The following is a 17,305-nucleotide window of genomic DNA, read 5'->3' as shown; positions in this document are numbered from 1 at the left end:
CTTGACCAGAGCTTCCAAAGAGGAGAATAAAATGGAAAATCTCGCAGCAACATCCCAAATGGTGTAGCCCAGTTTCTCATTGTTATAATCAGGGATGTGGCAAACAGATCTTTGAGGTCTTGCAGAGGTAGCCATTTCAGAAAGTAGATTAAGGATGACAGACAGAATGATTCAAAGGCTGGATCTATACTGCCATACAATCCAGATTATCAGAGCAGATAACTGAGATTATCTGCTTTAAACTGGATTATATGAGTCTACACTGCTATATAATAATAATAATAATAATAATAATAATAATAATAATAACAACAACAACACTTTATTTGTACCCCGCTACCATCTCCCCAAGGTACTCGGTGCGGCTTACATGAACAGAACATCAATAAAATAATACATCAATAAACAAACAATGCAATATAAATCATAATCACATGAACAAAATAGACAATAAGCAATCAACAGTAACATATAAACATTTAAAACCAAAGGCCAGGCCAAATGTGATAGATTAAAATTAAAAAATAGTGCTGATGTGAACCAGGTAGGATATAATTGGGATAGGATTTTTAGAGAGAATGAGGGAATGCAGTCAATCCTAAGGCAGTAGTAAAGTGCATTTTGAGGACATCATGCTGAGAGTTTTCCTTATTCTGGGAAGAAACACTGGAACAACCACGTTTTCAAGCTCCTCTTAAAGACTGCCAGAGTTGGGGCATGTCTGATGTCTCTGGGAAGTGAGTTCCAGAGTCGGGGGGCCACCACCGAGAAGGCCCTCTCCCTCATCCCCACCAATCGCGCCTGCGAAAGAGGCTGGAGCGTGAGCAGGGCCTCTCCAGATGATCAATGAGATCGTGTGGATTTGTATACAGAAATGCGGTCACACAGGTAGGCAGGTCCCAAACCGTTCAGGGCTTTGTAGGTAAGAACCTGCACCTTGAATTGGGACAGGAAAATGAATGGCAGCTAGTGGAGCTCCTTAAACAGGAGGGTTGACCGCTCCCTGTAAGGAGCACCAGTTAGTAACCTGGCTGCCGCCCATTGTACCAATTGGAATTTCCGGGCCGTTTTCAAGGGCAGCCCCACGTAGAGTGCATTATAGTAGTCCAATCTGGAGGTGACTAAGGTATGGACCACCCTGGCCAGATCCGCCTTCATGAGGTATGGTTGCAGCTGGCGCATGAGCCTTCATAAAATTTATGGCACACAAACAATGTTTTTGCCTTCAACTCAAGTGTCACCTTCTTTTTAGGAACTGATCAATTAGGAACACACATCTAAAACCTGAAACAATCCCAGATTAAAAAAAAATCCTGTGATTTATGATTGCAGGGACATACAGACATGCGAAGATCTACATATTCAGCTCAAAACCTCAATATTCCCGCACCTGGAAATCTCGTGTTTTTGCTTTTTGTAGCGATTGCTTCCACATTTACAGGGAATGGCATCTGGCCACCCTCCTGTTTCCTGCGGAAGTTCCTGGGATAATGGTACTGTCTGGACGGGCCTTTAGTCTCCTTTTTAATACATCCCAATACTTTTACTCACCATCTTCTAGTAATTTGTGGGGTCCCAGATCATTTCTCCAGCTTTGATCAGTCAGCATTCATATTCAACAGACACTGAAACTGATTTGATACAAGACTTTTTAATATCATATTGAATATTTTCAGAAACTAAAATGTTTCCACAATAATGTCACCCCTCATTTATAACCCTTGCAGAAAATAGCACATTTCCTAAAAACAGCATACCAGGCATCTTGAACTTGCTTGTTCCTCAGGCAGTAGATGAATGGGATGAGTAGAGGAGCTACAAGAGTATTAAGAACAGCCACTGCCTTACTATAACTCAATTCATTGTTGCGATTGGGTTTTATGTACATGAAAATACAACCACTGTAAGTGATGGAAACCACAGTGATGTGGGAAGCACAAGTGGAAAAGGCCTTCTGCCTTCCGGTTTTTGATGGGATACACATGATGGTGGAAATAATTTTGACATAGGACACCACATTTATGGTTAAGGTCCCAAGGAGTGAACAAATGGCAGTGAGAAAACTAACAAATTCCAAAAGAGTTGTGTCAATGCAGATAAGTTTAATCAGGGGTCCATTGTCACAGAAAAAATGGTTGATGGTGTTTGGGCCACAAAAAGGCATTTGGAACAACACAATGGCTGGACCCGTCATGAGCAATAATGCCCCAAACCAGGATCCAAATACTAGCAAGGAGCAGAGCCAATCACTCATAATGGTTGAATAGTGAAATGGGTTGCAGATGGCTACATATCGATCAATAGACATGACTGCCAACAGGAAGAACTCAGTGGTTCCCAAAACAAAATGCAGAAAACACTGCATGAAACACCCAGTTAACGTAATACTCTTCTGACCGGTGGCCATATTGGCAAGCGTTTTAGGAATAAGGACAGTTGTATACCCAATATCCACAAATGCAACATGCCGAAGGAAGAAATACATTGGGGTGCGGAGCTGTTGGTTCACCAGTGTGATGACAACAATCAGTATGTTTCCCATCATGGTCAAGACGTAAATCCCCAACAGCAGGAGGAAGAGGAAGATTTCGAGTTGTGGATTGTTCGTAATGCCCAAAAGTATGAAATTCCTCACGGCAGTGGTGTTCATCCTTTGTTCACTTCTCTAAAATTAAAAGGGGGAAAAAGTGACAATGAGAATGGCATAGAACAATCTATTCCCATCTTATTTTAAAGGTAACGCTTTACATAATCTTTTATTAACTTGTGATGGTTAACTGTAAGACATTCAACCCTAATTCTCTCACTAGCTTTCCTGAGATGTAAATTGCTGTGATTTTACTTTATTTTGTGTGTGTCATAAGCAACTTGAGAAACTGCAAGTTGCTTCTAGTGCGAGAGAATTGGCCGTCTGTAAGAACGTTGCCCAGGGAATGCCCAGATGTTTGATGTTTTACCATCCTTGTAGGAGGCTTCTCTCATGTCCCTGCATGGGGAGCTGGAGCTGACAGAGGGAGCTCAACCCACTCTCCCCAGATTTGAACCACTGACCTCTCGGTCAGCAATCCTGCCGGCACAAAAGTTTAAGCCATTGCACCACTGGGGACTCCATTTTGAATTTATTTTGAGTATTCCATATTCTACCATATGTTAAGGTCTACTTTGAGCCCCCAGTGGCACAACAGGTTAAACCCTTATCCTGGCAGAACTGCTGACTGACAGGTCAGCGGTTTGAATCCGGGGAGAGAGGGTTGAGCTCCATCTGACAGCTCCAGCTCTCCATGCAGGGACATGAGAGAAACCTCCCACAGGGATGGTAAAAATCAAACCTCCAGGCAATGTCCTTTAGGCAATGTCCTTGCAGATGGCCTATTCTCTCACACCGAGCTGGACTTGCAGTTTCTCAAGTCACCCCAGACATGAAGAAAAAAGTCTACTTTACAGATCATCACATACCTGATGATCTAGTGTCCTTGAGCAAGTCACACACTCTCAGCATCAGAAGGCATCAAAGGCAAATCCTCTCTGAACAAATTATGGCTTTAGTGTTCCTTCAGATTCCTAAGACATTTGATTAGATTACAGCTGTGTATTTATAAACCACTTTCTTAATTAAAAAGAGCATTTAAAATTAGACTTGGATATAAACCAGATGTGGTGCTGATATTTGAACAGTGATGTAATTTTGTCACAGAGGTTTCCAAGGGCAATATGAAAGTTATTTCCTATTGTTATGCATCTTTCCTTAAACAATCTATTACCATTAAAAATATTTTTGTTTTACATAATTTTTATGGTTTGTCAGAGCACAAGATCTTAGCGATATGCTTACCTCTTACCACTTGCATAAAGAAGAAGACATTCACAGGGCTCTTGCAGTATCCTTCAAGTATCCTGTGCAGAGCAAAAAATGAATTTCCTAGAACTTTCAGGCTTTAACGTATTATATTAAAGACTCACCTTTGATAAAGATGACTCTTCCTTCTTTCAAAAGCAAATGGAAAAATTGCAGTAGTTGTATTTTTCATCTGGTAACATCCTAAATCCAGAAGTTCATTTGCATCATATCCACCCAAACTAGTGAGCCACAATGTAATTCTACATCATTCAAAACTCCCCCCCCCTTTTTTACTGTGAGTGAACACAGAGGTGTCTTCTTGTAAGCAGTTATGCAGGTAAATATTCCTAATATTTTACTTGTTGGCATACATAAGAGTTATTAGTTCAACTTCCCCAAGGTGTAGAAAACTGATTGAGCGCTGTGTGATACTGGCTCACGCAAATCAAATTGTCTTGTGGATATGCAAAGGGATCTTGTAGCACCTTTGAGACTAACTAGAAGAAAAAAGTTGGCAGCATGAACTTTCCTAGAGTTAAGTCAACTTTATCAAAAACAGACTTTACTCAATGAATGCTTTGTCACAGACTTCTTTTGAGTCTCAAACGTGCTGCAAGTTTCCTTTGCCAACTGAGCCAGATTTGGGTCCCTTCCACACAGCTGTCTAAAATCCACATTGGACTAGATTATATGGCAGTGTGGACTCAGATAATCCAGTTCAAAGCAGATATTGTGGATTATCTGCCTTGATATCCTGGGTTGTTTGCAGGGCCATAGCCAGAAAAAAAATCGGCGACGGGTGGGATGGGGAGGGGGGGGGGGTTGAAACTTTTTTTTAGCAAATCATGATGAGTAGTTCCATAACGCAAAATAATTTAAATAACATGGTTCAGTCTATATTTTACATAGACTTAATTAAATCAATTTTCTATTTTAGTTGCAAAGTTTCAAGTCTTAAAATAAACAAAAAAGACTGTTAACTGGTAATTTATAGTTATTTATTTATTTATTTATCGTGTCATCAGCAACCAGACCATTGTATTACATTTCTAACAGAACAAAACAAACAAACAGATAAAAAACCCACAAATTTTGCAAACTTGGTAGTTGATTAAATGTCCTTTGACCAGTATCTGGCCACCTGGAGTGCCTCTGGTGTTGCCGCAAGAAGGTCCTCCATTGTGCATGTGGCGGGGCTCAGGGTGCATTACAGCAGGTGGTCAGTGGTTTGCTCTCCTCCACACTCGCATGTCGTGGATTCCACCCTGTAGCCCCATTTCTTAAGATTGGCTCTGCATCTCGTGGTGCCAGAGCGCAGTCTGTTCAGCGCCTTCCAAGTCGCCCAGTCTTTTGTGTGCCCAGGGGGGAGTCTCTCATCTGGTATCACCCACGGATTGAGGTGCTGGGTTTGAGCCTGCCACTTTTGAACTCTTGCTTGCTGAGGTGTTCCAGCGAGTGTCTCTGTAGATCTAAGAAAACTATTTCTTGATTTAAGTCGTTGATGTGCTGGCTGATACCCAAACAAGGGATGAGCTGGAGATGTCACTGCCTTGGCTGCTATTTCCCGGCGGATGTCAGGTGGTGCAATACCGGCTAGACAGTGTAATTTCTCTAGTGGTGTAGGGCGCAGACACCCCGTGATAATGCGGCATGTCTAATTAAGAGCCACATCCACTGTTTTAGTGTGGTGAGATGTGTTCCACACTGGGCATGCATACTCAGCAGCAGAGTAGCATAGAGCAAGGGCGGATGTCTTCACTGTGTCTGGTTGTGATCCCCAGGTTGTGCCAGTCAGTTTTCGTATGATATTGTTTCTAGAACCCAATTTTTGCTTGATGTTCGGGCAGTGCTTCTTGTAGGTCAGAGCACGGTCCAGAGTGACTCTCAGGTATTTGGATGCGCTGCAATGCTCCAGTGGGATTCCTTCCCTGGTGATCCTCAGAGCTCGGGATGCTTGTCTGTTCTTAAGGTGAAAGGCACATGTCTGTGTTTTAGATGGATTAGGGATCAGTTGGTTTTCCCTGTAATAGGCAGTAAGAGCACCTAGAGCTTTGGAGAGCTTCTGTTCAACCATCTCAAAGCTCCCTGCTTGAGCGGTAATGGCACGATCATCAGCATAGATGAAACTCTCTGTCCCTTCTGGCAGTGGCTGGTCATTTGTGTAAATGTTGAACATTGATGGAGCGAGCACGCTCCCCTGAGGCAGGCCATTCTTCTGTTTTCGCCATCTGCTTCTCTGGCCTGGAACTCAACAAAAACACTCCTGTTTTGTAGCAGGTTTCCTATGAGGCGGGTGGTAGTCCTTTTGTGATATTATACATTTTTCTCAGGAGGAGGCGGTGGTTCACAGTGTCATAGGCTGCTGACAGGTCTATGAAGACAGCTCCTGTGATCTGCTGCCTTTCAAAGCCATCTTCTATGTGCTGAGTCAGGTTCAGCTCTTGTGATGTGCAGCTTTTGCCTTTCCTGAAGCCAGCTTGCTGTGGAATCAGACATGGGTCTATTTTTTCCATAATTCTAAGCAAAATGATTTATAGTTAAAAAAGAATATCACAACATCTGTTGGAAACACTTGAAAACTGTGTCCATACACAGTCAGGCTCCATCGATAAATTTTGGTGGACACTCAGGAGTCAGTCTTACTTGTCCCATTGTGCTTCTTATGTACTTTCTGACTTCGTATTTTTTATTTTTTTATATTATATACAATCTAACAGTAAATAAACATCAAAAACTTCTTTGATCATATTTCTTATCATTATTTTAAAATTTCCATTACAACTTGTGCTACATATAACTCTATCACACACCTTTTATCCAGTTATACATATTGTATTTCTTTATAATTATTATTATACAATTTTCCCCCTCTTCCCCTTACCCTTAGTTTGTGCCCCCTCCACCAGGACCAACCAACTCATGTTGTTTCACCATTCCAAAATATCATTGTTTCTCTTGCTGGCTTATACCCCTTTCCCTCATTAAACACATATTCGATAAATTTTCCCCATATTTTCCAATAAACTTTGGTGGACACTCAGGAGTCAGTCTTACTTGTCCCATTGTGCTTCTTATGTACTTTCTGGCATATAAGACTACTTTTTAAGTCAGAAAAATCTTCTCAAAAGTCGGAGGTCATCTTAGATTTATTTATTTATTTATTTACTTTGCTTATATACCGCTGTATCTCAAGCCCGAAGGCGACTCACGGCGGTTCACAAACAGTAAAAACAGTAGAAACAGCAGTGGTTCCATACAACATATAACAATTGACTTAACACATTATCCATAAATTACCAATAAGCAATTACAATGCACAATTATTACAAAAAACAACCGTACCCAATCTTCTCATCATCCAAGCGTAGTCCAGGTTCGTCGTCCCTTGTTCCATTCCTATGTTCCATTACCAGATTGCACTAAATTACTCAAACGCCTGCACAAACATCAAGGTGTTCACCTTTTTGCAGAATACCATTAGAGATGGTGCTAGTCTAATGTCCGTAGGAAGGGCGTTCCACAGCCGAGGAGCCACCACCGAGAAGGCCCTATCTCTCGTCCCCGCCAGCCGAGCTTGAGAAGCAGGCGGGATCGAGAGCAGGGTCTCCCCGGAAGATCTCAAACTCCTGGTGGGTTCATAGGCATAGATGCGGTCAGATAGGTAGCTTGGGCCGGAACCGTTTAGGGCTTTAAAGGCCAACGCCAGCACTTTGAATTCAGCCCGGTAGCAGATCGGTAGCCAGTGGAGTTGGCGCAACAGGGGGGTTGTATGCTCCCTGCGCTCCACTCCTGTTAAAATCATGGCTGCCGAGCGTTGGACTAGTCTTATAGGGCAAGTGCTGAAAATGCCGAGTTGGACTGGAGAATCTGCGGTCGCCGCATATGGTGGGGGAGCTCAAAAACAGCCACGGCTTCATCCCCACCCTATGTGGTTTTATGAAAGCAGCAAGGGCAGCACTATACAAGTATGGCAGAAGAAAATCCATTCACCAGGATTCATGGAAAGAAGTGACATAACACAGTCCCGATGATGAGGCGAGAGGGCCCCTCACTGGGAAGGTGTAAGTGAAGGCTGGAGCAAGCTGCAGGAGTCCGGGACGCCCGAGGTATGGAAGAAAGAGTTACTATTTTTTATCACTATGGCAGCAAGAATCTGCTATGCAAGAAGATGGAAGCAAAAGGAAACATCAGACGAAAATGAGCACTTAACGAAGATTAAAAACAGGGACAGGCTCACCTTTCTCATGTCGAGGAGTAAAGGAATAAACATGAAAGAAACAAACTGGGAAAAAGTTACTGAATACTTCAAAGAAAGAAATAAGAGGATCTTTATTTAGCAATTTTTTTTATAGACATAAAGCAAGAGGGGAAGAGACAAACAAGAACAAGAAGTCGGAAGGAGAGAAGAAAGAGAGAAAAGAAATAGACTTCTGGAAGATACCAGGAAGTCAAAACAACTTCTGTGTCTTTCTATATCTTTTAATTTTAGTTATATAACACAATTTATCTTTTCAACACACACACACACATATGTGTGTGTCTTTGCTTTTCTCACTATTGGTAGACTTACCACATCCTAGTAGACACGGATCTACTTACTCTATACTATGTTCTTTCTTTCTTTCTTTCTTTCACTCTATTTTCTCTCTTTTAATTGTAAATTGAAAACTTCAATAAAATTACTTTTAAAAAGAAAAGAAAAAAGAGTTAGAGTGGCACTGTGCCCAAAAAACGTGCCTATTTCACAAGTCTGGCCGACCCTTGTATCCTATTACCATGCCTCCTTCTCTGCCTCTCAGATCTTGCTCCTGAGGACTGTAGTGAAGCGGTGCAGGTGCGTGTGTGCGAGATCTGAGAGGTAGTGAAGCAGGTACGGTAATAGGAAAATTACCATATTGAAATCAAATTATTTGGTGCGCATTGGAAGAGGGATCGTCTTATATGGCGAGCATATACCAAACTCCATATTTTAACAGGAAAAATTGGGGGTTGTCTTATACACCTAGTCGTCTTATACGTCAGAAAATACAGCATGTTTTCAAATGTTTAAGAGTTGAAAACAACCTATGTATAGGCATAGCAATGGGAGCCCCATTATCTGGAAAAGGGGAAGGGGGAACAAGGAGTGAAAGGTCTAATTCCCCATTAGGAACCTGTCTCCTACCTCATGTTGAAGCAAAGAGCACAGCAGGGGAGCAGAGCAGCCTTGAATAGCCTGCAGCTCTGCCCCTGTCAACCACTCCCACCAAGTCTGGTCTCCTTCATGAGGGCCTTCAAGTTGCCTCCCCCCCCCCTCCAATGCCTTAGGCTTTGTCTGCCAATTATGGGTGGGCCAACTTGGTTGCTTCCACTATATCGGCTATTGCTGCAAGTAATGACAGTGTGAATAAATTGTCAACATTTGCTTGAGATAGTGCTTATAGTTCTGAGGTCTTAAAAAATGAAGACTCATTTAATTTTGCTCCTAGACTTAGCATGTGTAAAACAGTTTTTTTAACCTGAAAATTGGGTGGAGGGGGAGTTGAACCCATAACCCCACCGCCTCCCAGCTACAGCCCTAGTTGTAACTCTGTGTGGAAGGGCTCTAAGACAGCTTTGTCTTTGATTTCTATTATTTTGTTGATGCCAATTTTTTTGTGTTGTGATTTCTGTTTGGCTACAGAAGCCATTGGTGGCCCAGAGTGCATCTCAATGATTTTTATGTTGAATTTTAGCTGGCATCGCCTTCCAATATTTAGAATCCACATTGCTTCAACATTCCTCCTTTAAATTTTTATTTCATACTTAGTGTTTTGATTTCAACATTGTTAAGTTGCAAAAGGATGTGAAAGGAAACTAAATCAATAAAATGCAAACCAGAAGAACATGGAATTAGAAAAACATGATGTTTTTATCTGGAAACTTTCTAAGAAGAAACAAGGTGTTATTAATAGTGCAGAGTGACAAAGCAAAAGCAGCCAGGGGCTATAATGCAATCTGCCTTGAGACTGCATTGACTAATAATAAACGTATCCTTATAGAATTAAAAATGTTTTTATTTTCCAAAGCTTTGGGTGTTTTAGTTTGGTATTTTGTATTCGTGTAGAGTTTGATTATATGTATTGCTCAGTTTGCTCTGTTTATATTGTTTTGTTTGAGTTTTTTTGCCTTTTCTCTGAATTTTGTAACCGTATTGTATAGCTTATGATTTGTTACTCCTCATTCTCTCTGGATATGTATGTATTTTAGATTGTATGATTTTGGTAAAATTTTGGAAACTAGGCAAGTGAGGTTTATATATCTGTGGAATGTCCAGGGTGGGAGAAAGAACTCTTGTCTGTTTGAGGCAGGTGGAAATGTTGCAATTACCCACCTTGATTAGCATTGAATGGCCTTTCTCTTCACTTGCCTAGTTTCTAACAGGTCTCACAATCTCTGAAGGTGCCTGCCATAGATGTGGGCAAAAGGTCAGGAGAGAATGCTTCTGGAACATGGCCATATATCCTGGAAAGCTCCCAGCAACCCAATTTTGCTTTCTTCTGACATTGAGCAATACATTTTCTCTCAATCATATATCTGTCACATAAACTTCAAAGTGTTCACTGTATGCAAAATTGTGGTTGTTGTACAGCTTCTCTTCACAAACTTTCAGCCAGAGAAAATTACTCTGCAGACACCTACAAAAAGCACTTTCCATTCTCAACTTGCTTTCCTTTTTGTGCTACTCAAGTGTGACTATGGAGAGCATGTTTCCCTTATGGAAATCCAGCAGGGCATAAATACAGACAGTTAGACATTGAGGAAGGATGATAGCATTCCTTTTTTTTTGGGAAAGATTCCTTCAAGATCAAAGAAAATGTCTTTTTTTGATATCTTATATCTTTGTTTTAGAACACAGACCAACATGAAAACCACTAGGTGGCAATGAAGACCAAAAAACAATTCGGAAATATCAATTTTGGCTTGCAGTGGCCTGTGCATTTCGGCTGAACCTCCATCCGTTTCTGCTGCCTGAATTTTGAGAGCCCCCTGGATCCGTTTTCCAGCCTTTCCTGAAAATGGGTGGGTAGCTAAATAGAAATTTTCAGTCCACAGCCAAAAAATGTGGCTAGATCTGGCCCATTGGCGGCAATTGGGGGGGGGGGGGGGGTCCCTGACTTCCCACTTTCATCATTTTTAGGGCTATTGGGATAAAAATGACCACACTTGGAGGACACATCTACCACTGTTAGCCCACCAAGTTTCAAGGCGTTTGGGACATCCCCTGATTTTTAGACATTTATTTTCTTTTTAAAAATCCCAAAAATGAATTTTGTTACTGGCCCCGCCTTTATAACTTCTCCAGGAGCAGGGCACCATTCCTTCCTGCCAAATGTCAAAGATGTACTTCCACATCACACAGCCCAGTGACCCACTATTGCACTTTGCTTGTGTGTTCTTTAGGGTCTATGTATGAGAGCATATGCGGTCCAGTGCATCGTGGAGTGATTAAAGAGAAACTTCTTGATGTTCCCTATCCCTCCCCCCTCCATCTTGCAGTCTTGTAAAATCCTCTTTAAAGGAAGGTGTGAGGATGGTGGGGGAATATTTCCCTGGACCGACAGGCCTTTGTGTGGACTTGCTGTCAGTTCCCATGATTTTTTGGCCCACTTTTAAAACCCACATTTTGATACTGTCTGGAAGCACCCTCACTTGCCTAGTTTCCGAAATCTTACCTTCCATGATATTTGAACAGGGATTTGAACCCTAGTCTCTAGAGTTGTACTTACTTACTCAGGTGATCCCTCGTAGCTCGAGGATGATTGTCTTCCAGATGTGGTGCCTTGGTGGTGGGTCCGTAGGTGGCTGTGGAGCCCTATTCTTGATCCACATGTTCTCCTGCAGTGAGGACATCTGTCTCCAGACAAAGAAGGCGGTCTCGGTCAGGGTTGGCTTGACTGACTCTTGGCACGTTTCTCCCTTTTTCCCTCTATTTGTGCCTCTTCGAATTCTGCAGCACCGCTGGTCACAGCTGACCTCCAGTTAGAGTGTTCAAGGGCCAAGGCTTCCCAGTGTTGGAAGATGCCTATACGTGGGTTTTTTTAATATGTGGAGGTCAGTGCACAGCTGATCAACACACAGTCTTCACAGAGTGAGGTCCCATCTAATGGCATAGTTAACATGATGACCGTGGCTTCTCAATCTGTTGCAGCCTTCTTCCGCCTTCACAGCTGTTGTAACATGTACAGTACCTTGTTATTCTCTGCCTGCTCCGCCATTGAGGTCTTTGAGTTTTTGGATTATTCTTGGTCTGGAACCCTGCGGCCACTCCTGGGAGTGCACGACACCAGTGGTTGCACCCGCAGGTTCACTGGAACACGCAAGCCCCCTCACCACGACAAGGTGATAATCCATTGAGGGGTTGGGGTCCAATGTTCAAACCATTAGTCTATGCTGGCTGTTACTGTAAGAGTACCTAATTGTCCCAAATACCCCTTGAGAACCAGCAGGAGCATCAGGCAAAGGAAATCTGTTCATCTGCTAGGGGCACAAGAAGGATGATGTTTCCAACCTTCTCCTACCAGAGTGCAAGACTGTGAGAATTAGAAGCAAGATCTTGTTGTGGGTTTTGTGTGGAAGGAGATGTGAGAAGGGGCCTCCTAAAATGTCACTGAGAGCAGCTGACTGGCTCTTAACCATTTTAAGGAGTCAATTCCAGAGGAAGGGAGCATTATCTATGTCATCAGAGCTATGTTCCTTTACAGGACATTAGTCTTTTGTGTTTAAAAAACCCCAGAATAATTGAGTTTAAAGAGACCACCACTGCCACCCAGTCTAATCCCATCATGTCCTGCAGGAAGACACAGTACTGACAGATAGCCATCCAGACTCTGTTGATAGTGCTTGAAATTTCAGTAGAGGACACATGGTGGCACTCCAGCATGCCTTTATGGTGCTTCTTCATCATGAAAACTTACTCAATATGGATTTTTTAAAAATATCTGTGTCTGGATGTCTAGTGTATCCAATTTTGAGAGGAAGGCAACAGCAAACTTCCACTGAGTAGTCCTTGCTTAAAATGACTCCATGGAGTCTCCATAGGTTGATACACAACTTGAAGGCATTTTGACATTACTGCCATGGCTCAATACTGCGAACCCTTGGGTGTTATCGTTTGGTGAGACACCAGCACTCTTTGTCTGAGAAGGTTAAGGGCCTTGTAAAACTACAGCTCCCATGATTCAATAGCCTTTAGCTATGGTGGTTATAGTAGTGTCATACAGCATTAATGCACATCTGTGGCTTGTCTACAATGGCCCCCTACCCCATCCTGGACCAGAAGTCAAGTCTGGAAGTCCAGTGGGATAAATGAGTAAACATGGTCAATGGAAATCAGAACTCTAATGATTCCATATCATTGAGCCATGAAGTTCAAGTGGTGTCAAACAGCATTAATTCTATAGTGCACAGCGATTTGAATGGTCAGGCCTGAAAACATCCATGTTCGAGGGAGAATGGGATTGCAAATTGCTTTAGAAGTAAGTCCAACATTAATGTGTGCATTGTACAGTTTGGTTTATTTCCAAGTTAACAAAGCATATCTTAAAGAATAAGACACCTTGGCCAAGATCTAGGATAATAATTGCATAATGTCCATGTTGCTTGAACTCAACCTTTCGCTGAATAACAATGTTGTGCATTCTATCAAATGTCCATTAGTGTGTCTCATTCTTTTGACTTCAACTATGGGCAATGGGCAATATCTCTTCAATGCATGACATAAGCATGCATTGAAGAGTCTGACATACTCCCCAACTATCCCAGTTTGGAAGACACAGCTACTTAAAAATGTCCCAGTTACCCCTCCTTCTGCTGCTTGGTCTTCAGCTTATTTCAGCTGCTGCTTCAGGTGAGCTCAAAGTGCAAAAGGAGTATGCAATGCGCTCCATGAACTGAACAAGTGGAAAGGAAAAGAATGGGCTTGAATCTCTGCTAGTTTGTATGTTCTTTATTGTTGGACTCTGGCCTGAAGTCACCTTTGCATCCAGCACCATGCAAGAGTCCAGTATTACTAACTATTGAAGAAAGCAAATATAAAAAAGCAAAAGGCAATGTAAAAACCAATGTCCAAAAAGCAATAGGAAAAAAAATACTTTTAAAAGGCAATAATCCAAACATCAAAGGTCTGTTCAAAAGGGACAAGGTACATGAAAAACCAGGAATCAAAACATAGGCATAGATCCAAAACCAGGAATACAGGAACTTCTTCCCAGCCAGCTGTGGCGCAGCTGGCTGAGAGTCAGCTGCATTAAGATCACTACTGACTGAAAGGCCATGAGTTAGAAGCCAGCCTAGGTCGGAGTGAGCTTCCAACCAATTTGTGTAGCTTGCTGTTGACCTTTGCAGCTCGAAAGACAGTTGTGTCTGTCAAGTAGGAAATTTAGGTACCGCTTATGTGGGGAAGCTAATTTACAATGCTATAAAAATATCCAGCAAGCATGCAAAGAACGAGGAAGTACTTCATCACTGTCACAAATGGAAGGTGAAGGGACAGCTGCCCTGGTGACCAGAATACCTTCATTTTTTTTATCGTGTCAAGAGCGACTTGAGAAACTGCAAGTCGCTTCTGGTGTGAGAGAATTGACTATCTGCAAGGACGTTGCCCAGGGGACACCCGGATGTTTCGATGTTTTATCATCCTTGTGGGAGGCTTCTCTCATGTCCCCGCATGAGGAGCTGGAGCTGATAGAGGGAGCTCATCCGCGCTCTCCCCGGATTCGAACCTGCGACCTGCCAGTCTTCAGTCCTGCCAGCACAGGGGTTTAACCCACTGTGCCACCGGGGGCTCCTATACCCTCATGAAAAGCTGGAATGTTAAATAGCCTCTGAGTGTCTGTCTATATATGTTGTGTGTCTATGGCATTGAATGTTTGCCATGTATATGTACATTGTAATCTACCCTGAATCCCCTGCAAGGTGAGAAGGGCAGAATATAAATACTGTAAATAAATAAACAAACAAATAAAAAGATGAATCCATGAATATGAGCACAAGACTTTCCCAAAGATCTTAGACATAGACTTGAACGTTGAACAAGAACAAGATCCAAGGTGTACACAGTAGCGCAACACTTCCTGCTCTAGCCCTTTCAGTAAACAACACTTTAATTTAAGGTCCACGAGCCATAAAGTTATACCTTTGATATCTGGACTGTTTCAAGGATTTGCCACAGAGTCTCTGTGACCTCTGTAACTGGATTCCCTCCTTCTGGAGATCTAGTCTTAAAGTCTTACTGACATCAGGTGTTTTCCCAGGGGAAAGATCTTTCACTTCTGATTTGAATGCAATATTCCTGCTTCTTGGCAGGGGGTTGGACTGGATGGCCCATGAGGTCTCTTCCAACTCTTTGATTCTATGATTCTATGATTCTAGCTCCTTATCTTCCATTGCCAAGGAATGGCCAAGGTCTTCCCTATCTGCCGATGCCCAAGCATCTCCTTCTCCTCCCTGATCTGAAACCATTTCTCTCTGACCAGACATAGACCCATCCTCCCAGACAGAATCATGATCCAAAATCCTCTCATTTCTCACACTGGAAAGACCATCATTCCTCACAACCTCTAGCTGAACAATCCCCTCATCTTCAACCTCTGCCTGAACCACAACATTCATTATTTATAGCCCTTACAGGGTGCATCTACATTGTAGAATTAATTACGCTTGCCACTACTTTAGCTGTCATGTGCTATGGAAAAAATGGAGTTGTAATTTTACCAGGTCTTTAACCTTTTCTGCCAAAGAGGGCCGGTGCCTTGTCAAACTACAAATCTCACTTCCCTCTGCAGATTGCACCCTATCTAATAAACGGCCATGTTCAAACTCGCCGTATCTTAGACCAAAAGAAAAAATAGTAACACCACAATTAACCTATAAAATGTCCCCTGTCTTTCAAGGCCTTTAGATCTCGAGAAAGGAGAAAGTAGAGTTAATTGATCCTTAAGGGATTAATTATACTGAAAAGTTTTGGAAAGGCTGCAAACTTTTTTGCTTTCTTCAGGTGATCAAATAATGCAGTTAATTAATGATGTTAAGAGATGATGAATAAATTAAATTCTGATTTAGCAATGAAGCACTAATTTGAAAATGAATCAGTGTTGGAAAAGAAATCAGCAGAAATCCAGATTTCCATTAGGAGCTCAAATAGTAAAATGGATCAGCAAAGTACTGTATTGACTAACAATGTAATGGATCAAAGAAGTGGCAAATGAGCATGAAAACAAGGAAGTATTTGAGATTAGTGGCCCCATGGTCAGGGAAATCCCCTTGTTGAGTCTTAACCATGGTCTGTTTTAACAGCATTTGTATTTTACAGCTAGGGTTATTTTTACCTTTATGTTTCCTACAACAGCAAAACATTTTGGGTGACTTACAAGAACAACAAATCACAACAATAAAACAGAATAACATCAGTAAAAAAAACCATAACAGAGTAATAAACAAGCAAAACAACCACAACACCTCTCAGAAATATCAGAGACAATTAAATAAATTTTAGATTTCAAAATACTAGGTTGGAATGTATGTAAACCCACTGAAATCAACGATTTGTTTTAAGACTTATTTGTTTTAAGACTCTAGTTTTAAAATAAGAGTTCAAACAATAATAATTGATTTAATGGTGGGGATAGAAAAATCAGTAGTTGCCTCCAGAGTCAATTATCAAGTTGCTAAGAGGTCAAGGAGGACACTTTGAATTATAAGTGGAGAATAGCCTTCTATACCCAGTGGCTATTTTTCAAGGCCAGACCTAACATTAAACGTATCTGCACTATATAGTTACTGCAGTTTAATGTCACTGCCAGGCCAGTATCCCATGGAATTCTAGGCTTCATAGTTTACTGAGGAACTTAAAATTGTCTGCAAGAGAGTTCTCACCCATTCCCCTGAAATACAGTAAAAGAACTCTCTTGATAAGACTTCTGTGATCCTCATCAAACTATATGTCCCAGGATTCAAGAGGATGAAACTGAGCTATGTTAAATCAAAGTGCTATGATAACTCACTATTATATTATCAACATTCAGTGTTGATACAACCCAAAGCACAGCTTATTCATATTTATTTTATTTTATAGTTTTATCTTTTAGGCATGAATAGTGTGTAGTGGTTTGATCATTGGTTTATGACTCTAGAGAGCAGGGTTCAAATCCCAGCTCAGCCACCAAGGTAACCCACTAGGTTACCTTGGGCAAGTCACATGCCCTCAACCTCAGAGAAGGAGGGTAGGGGAACCATTTTTTACTTTGACATATGGGTTGGACTGGATGGCCCTTGTGATATCTATAAACTCTGTTTCTATTACTATGATTTACTATGTGCATGAAATCACTGAGAGGGATCCTCCAGAGTTTTGGGGTCTGGTGATATCCTTTTTCCAGTGAACCCCATCTTTAGACTCATATAATTGATTTTAAACATAACAACAACAACAACAACAACAACAACAAC

General features: G+C 41.7%; 1 protein-coding gene across 1 annotated transcript; it reads right to left on the bottom strand.

Moving 5' to 3' along the window:
- Nucleotides 1–1,708: 1,708 nt before the first annotated feature.
- OR6J1 (olfactory receptor family 6 subfamily J member 1) lies at nt 1,709–8,084 on the bottom strand. The gene is made up of 2 exons (XM_060782911.2): nt 8,076–8,084; nt 1,709–2,665 (listed from the first exon to the last, which is right to left on the bottom strand). The coding sequence occupies exons 1-2, from the start codon at nt 8,082–8,084 to the stop codon at nt 1,709–1,711; spliced, it is 966 nt and encodes a 321-aa protein (XP_060638894.2).
- Nucleotides 8,085–17,305: the final 9,221 nt, after the last annotated feature.

The sequence above is a fragment of the Anolis sagrei genome, chromosome 6, assembly GCF_037176765.1.
Source record: "Anolis sagrei isolate rAnoSag1 chromosome 6, rAnoSag1.mat, whole genome shotgun sequence".
NCBI classification, from domain to species: Eukaryota; Metazoa; Chordata; class Lepidosauria; order Squamata; family Dactyloidae; genus Anolis; species Anolis sagrei.
The sequence above is the reverse complement of the archived record's forward strand: the minus strand, read 5'-3'. Positions and strand labels throughout refer to the sequence as shown.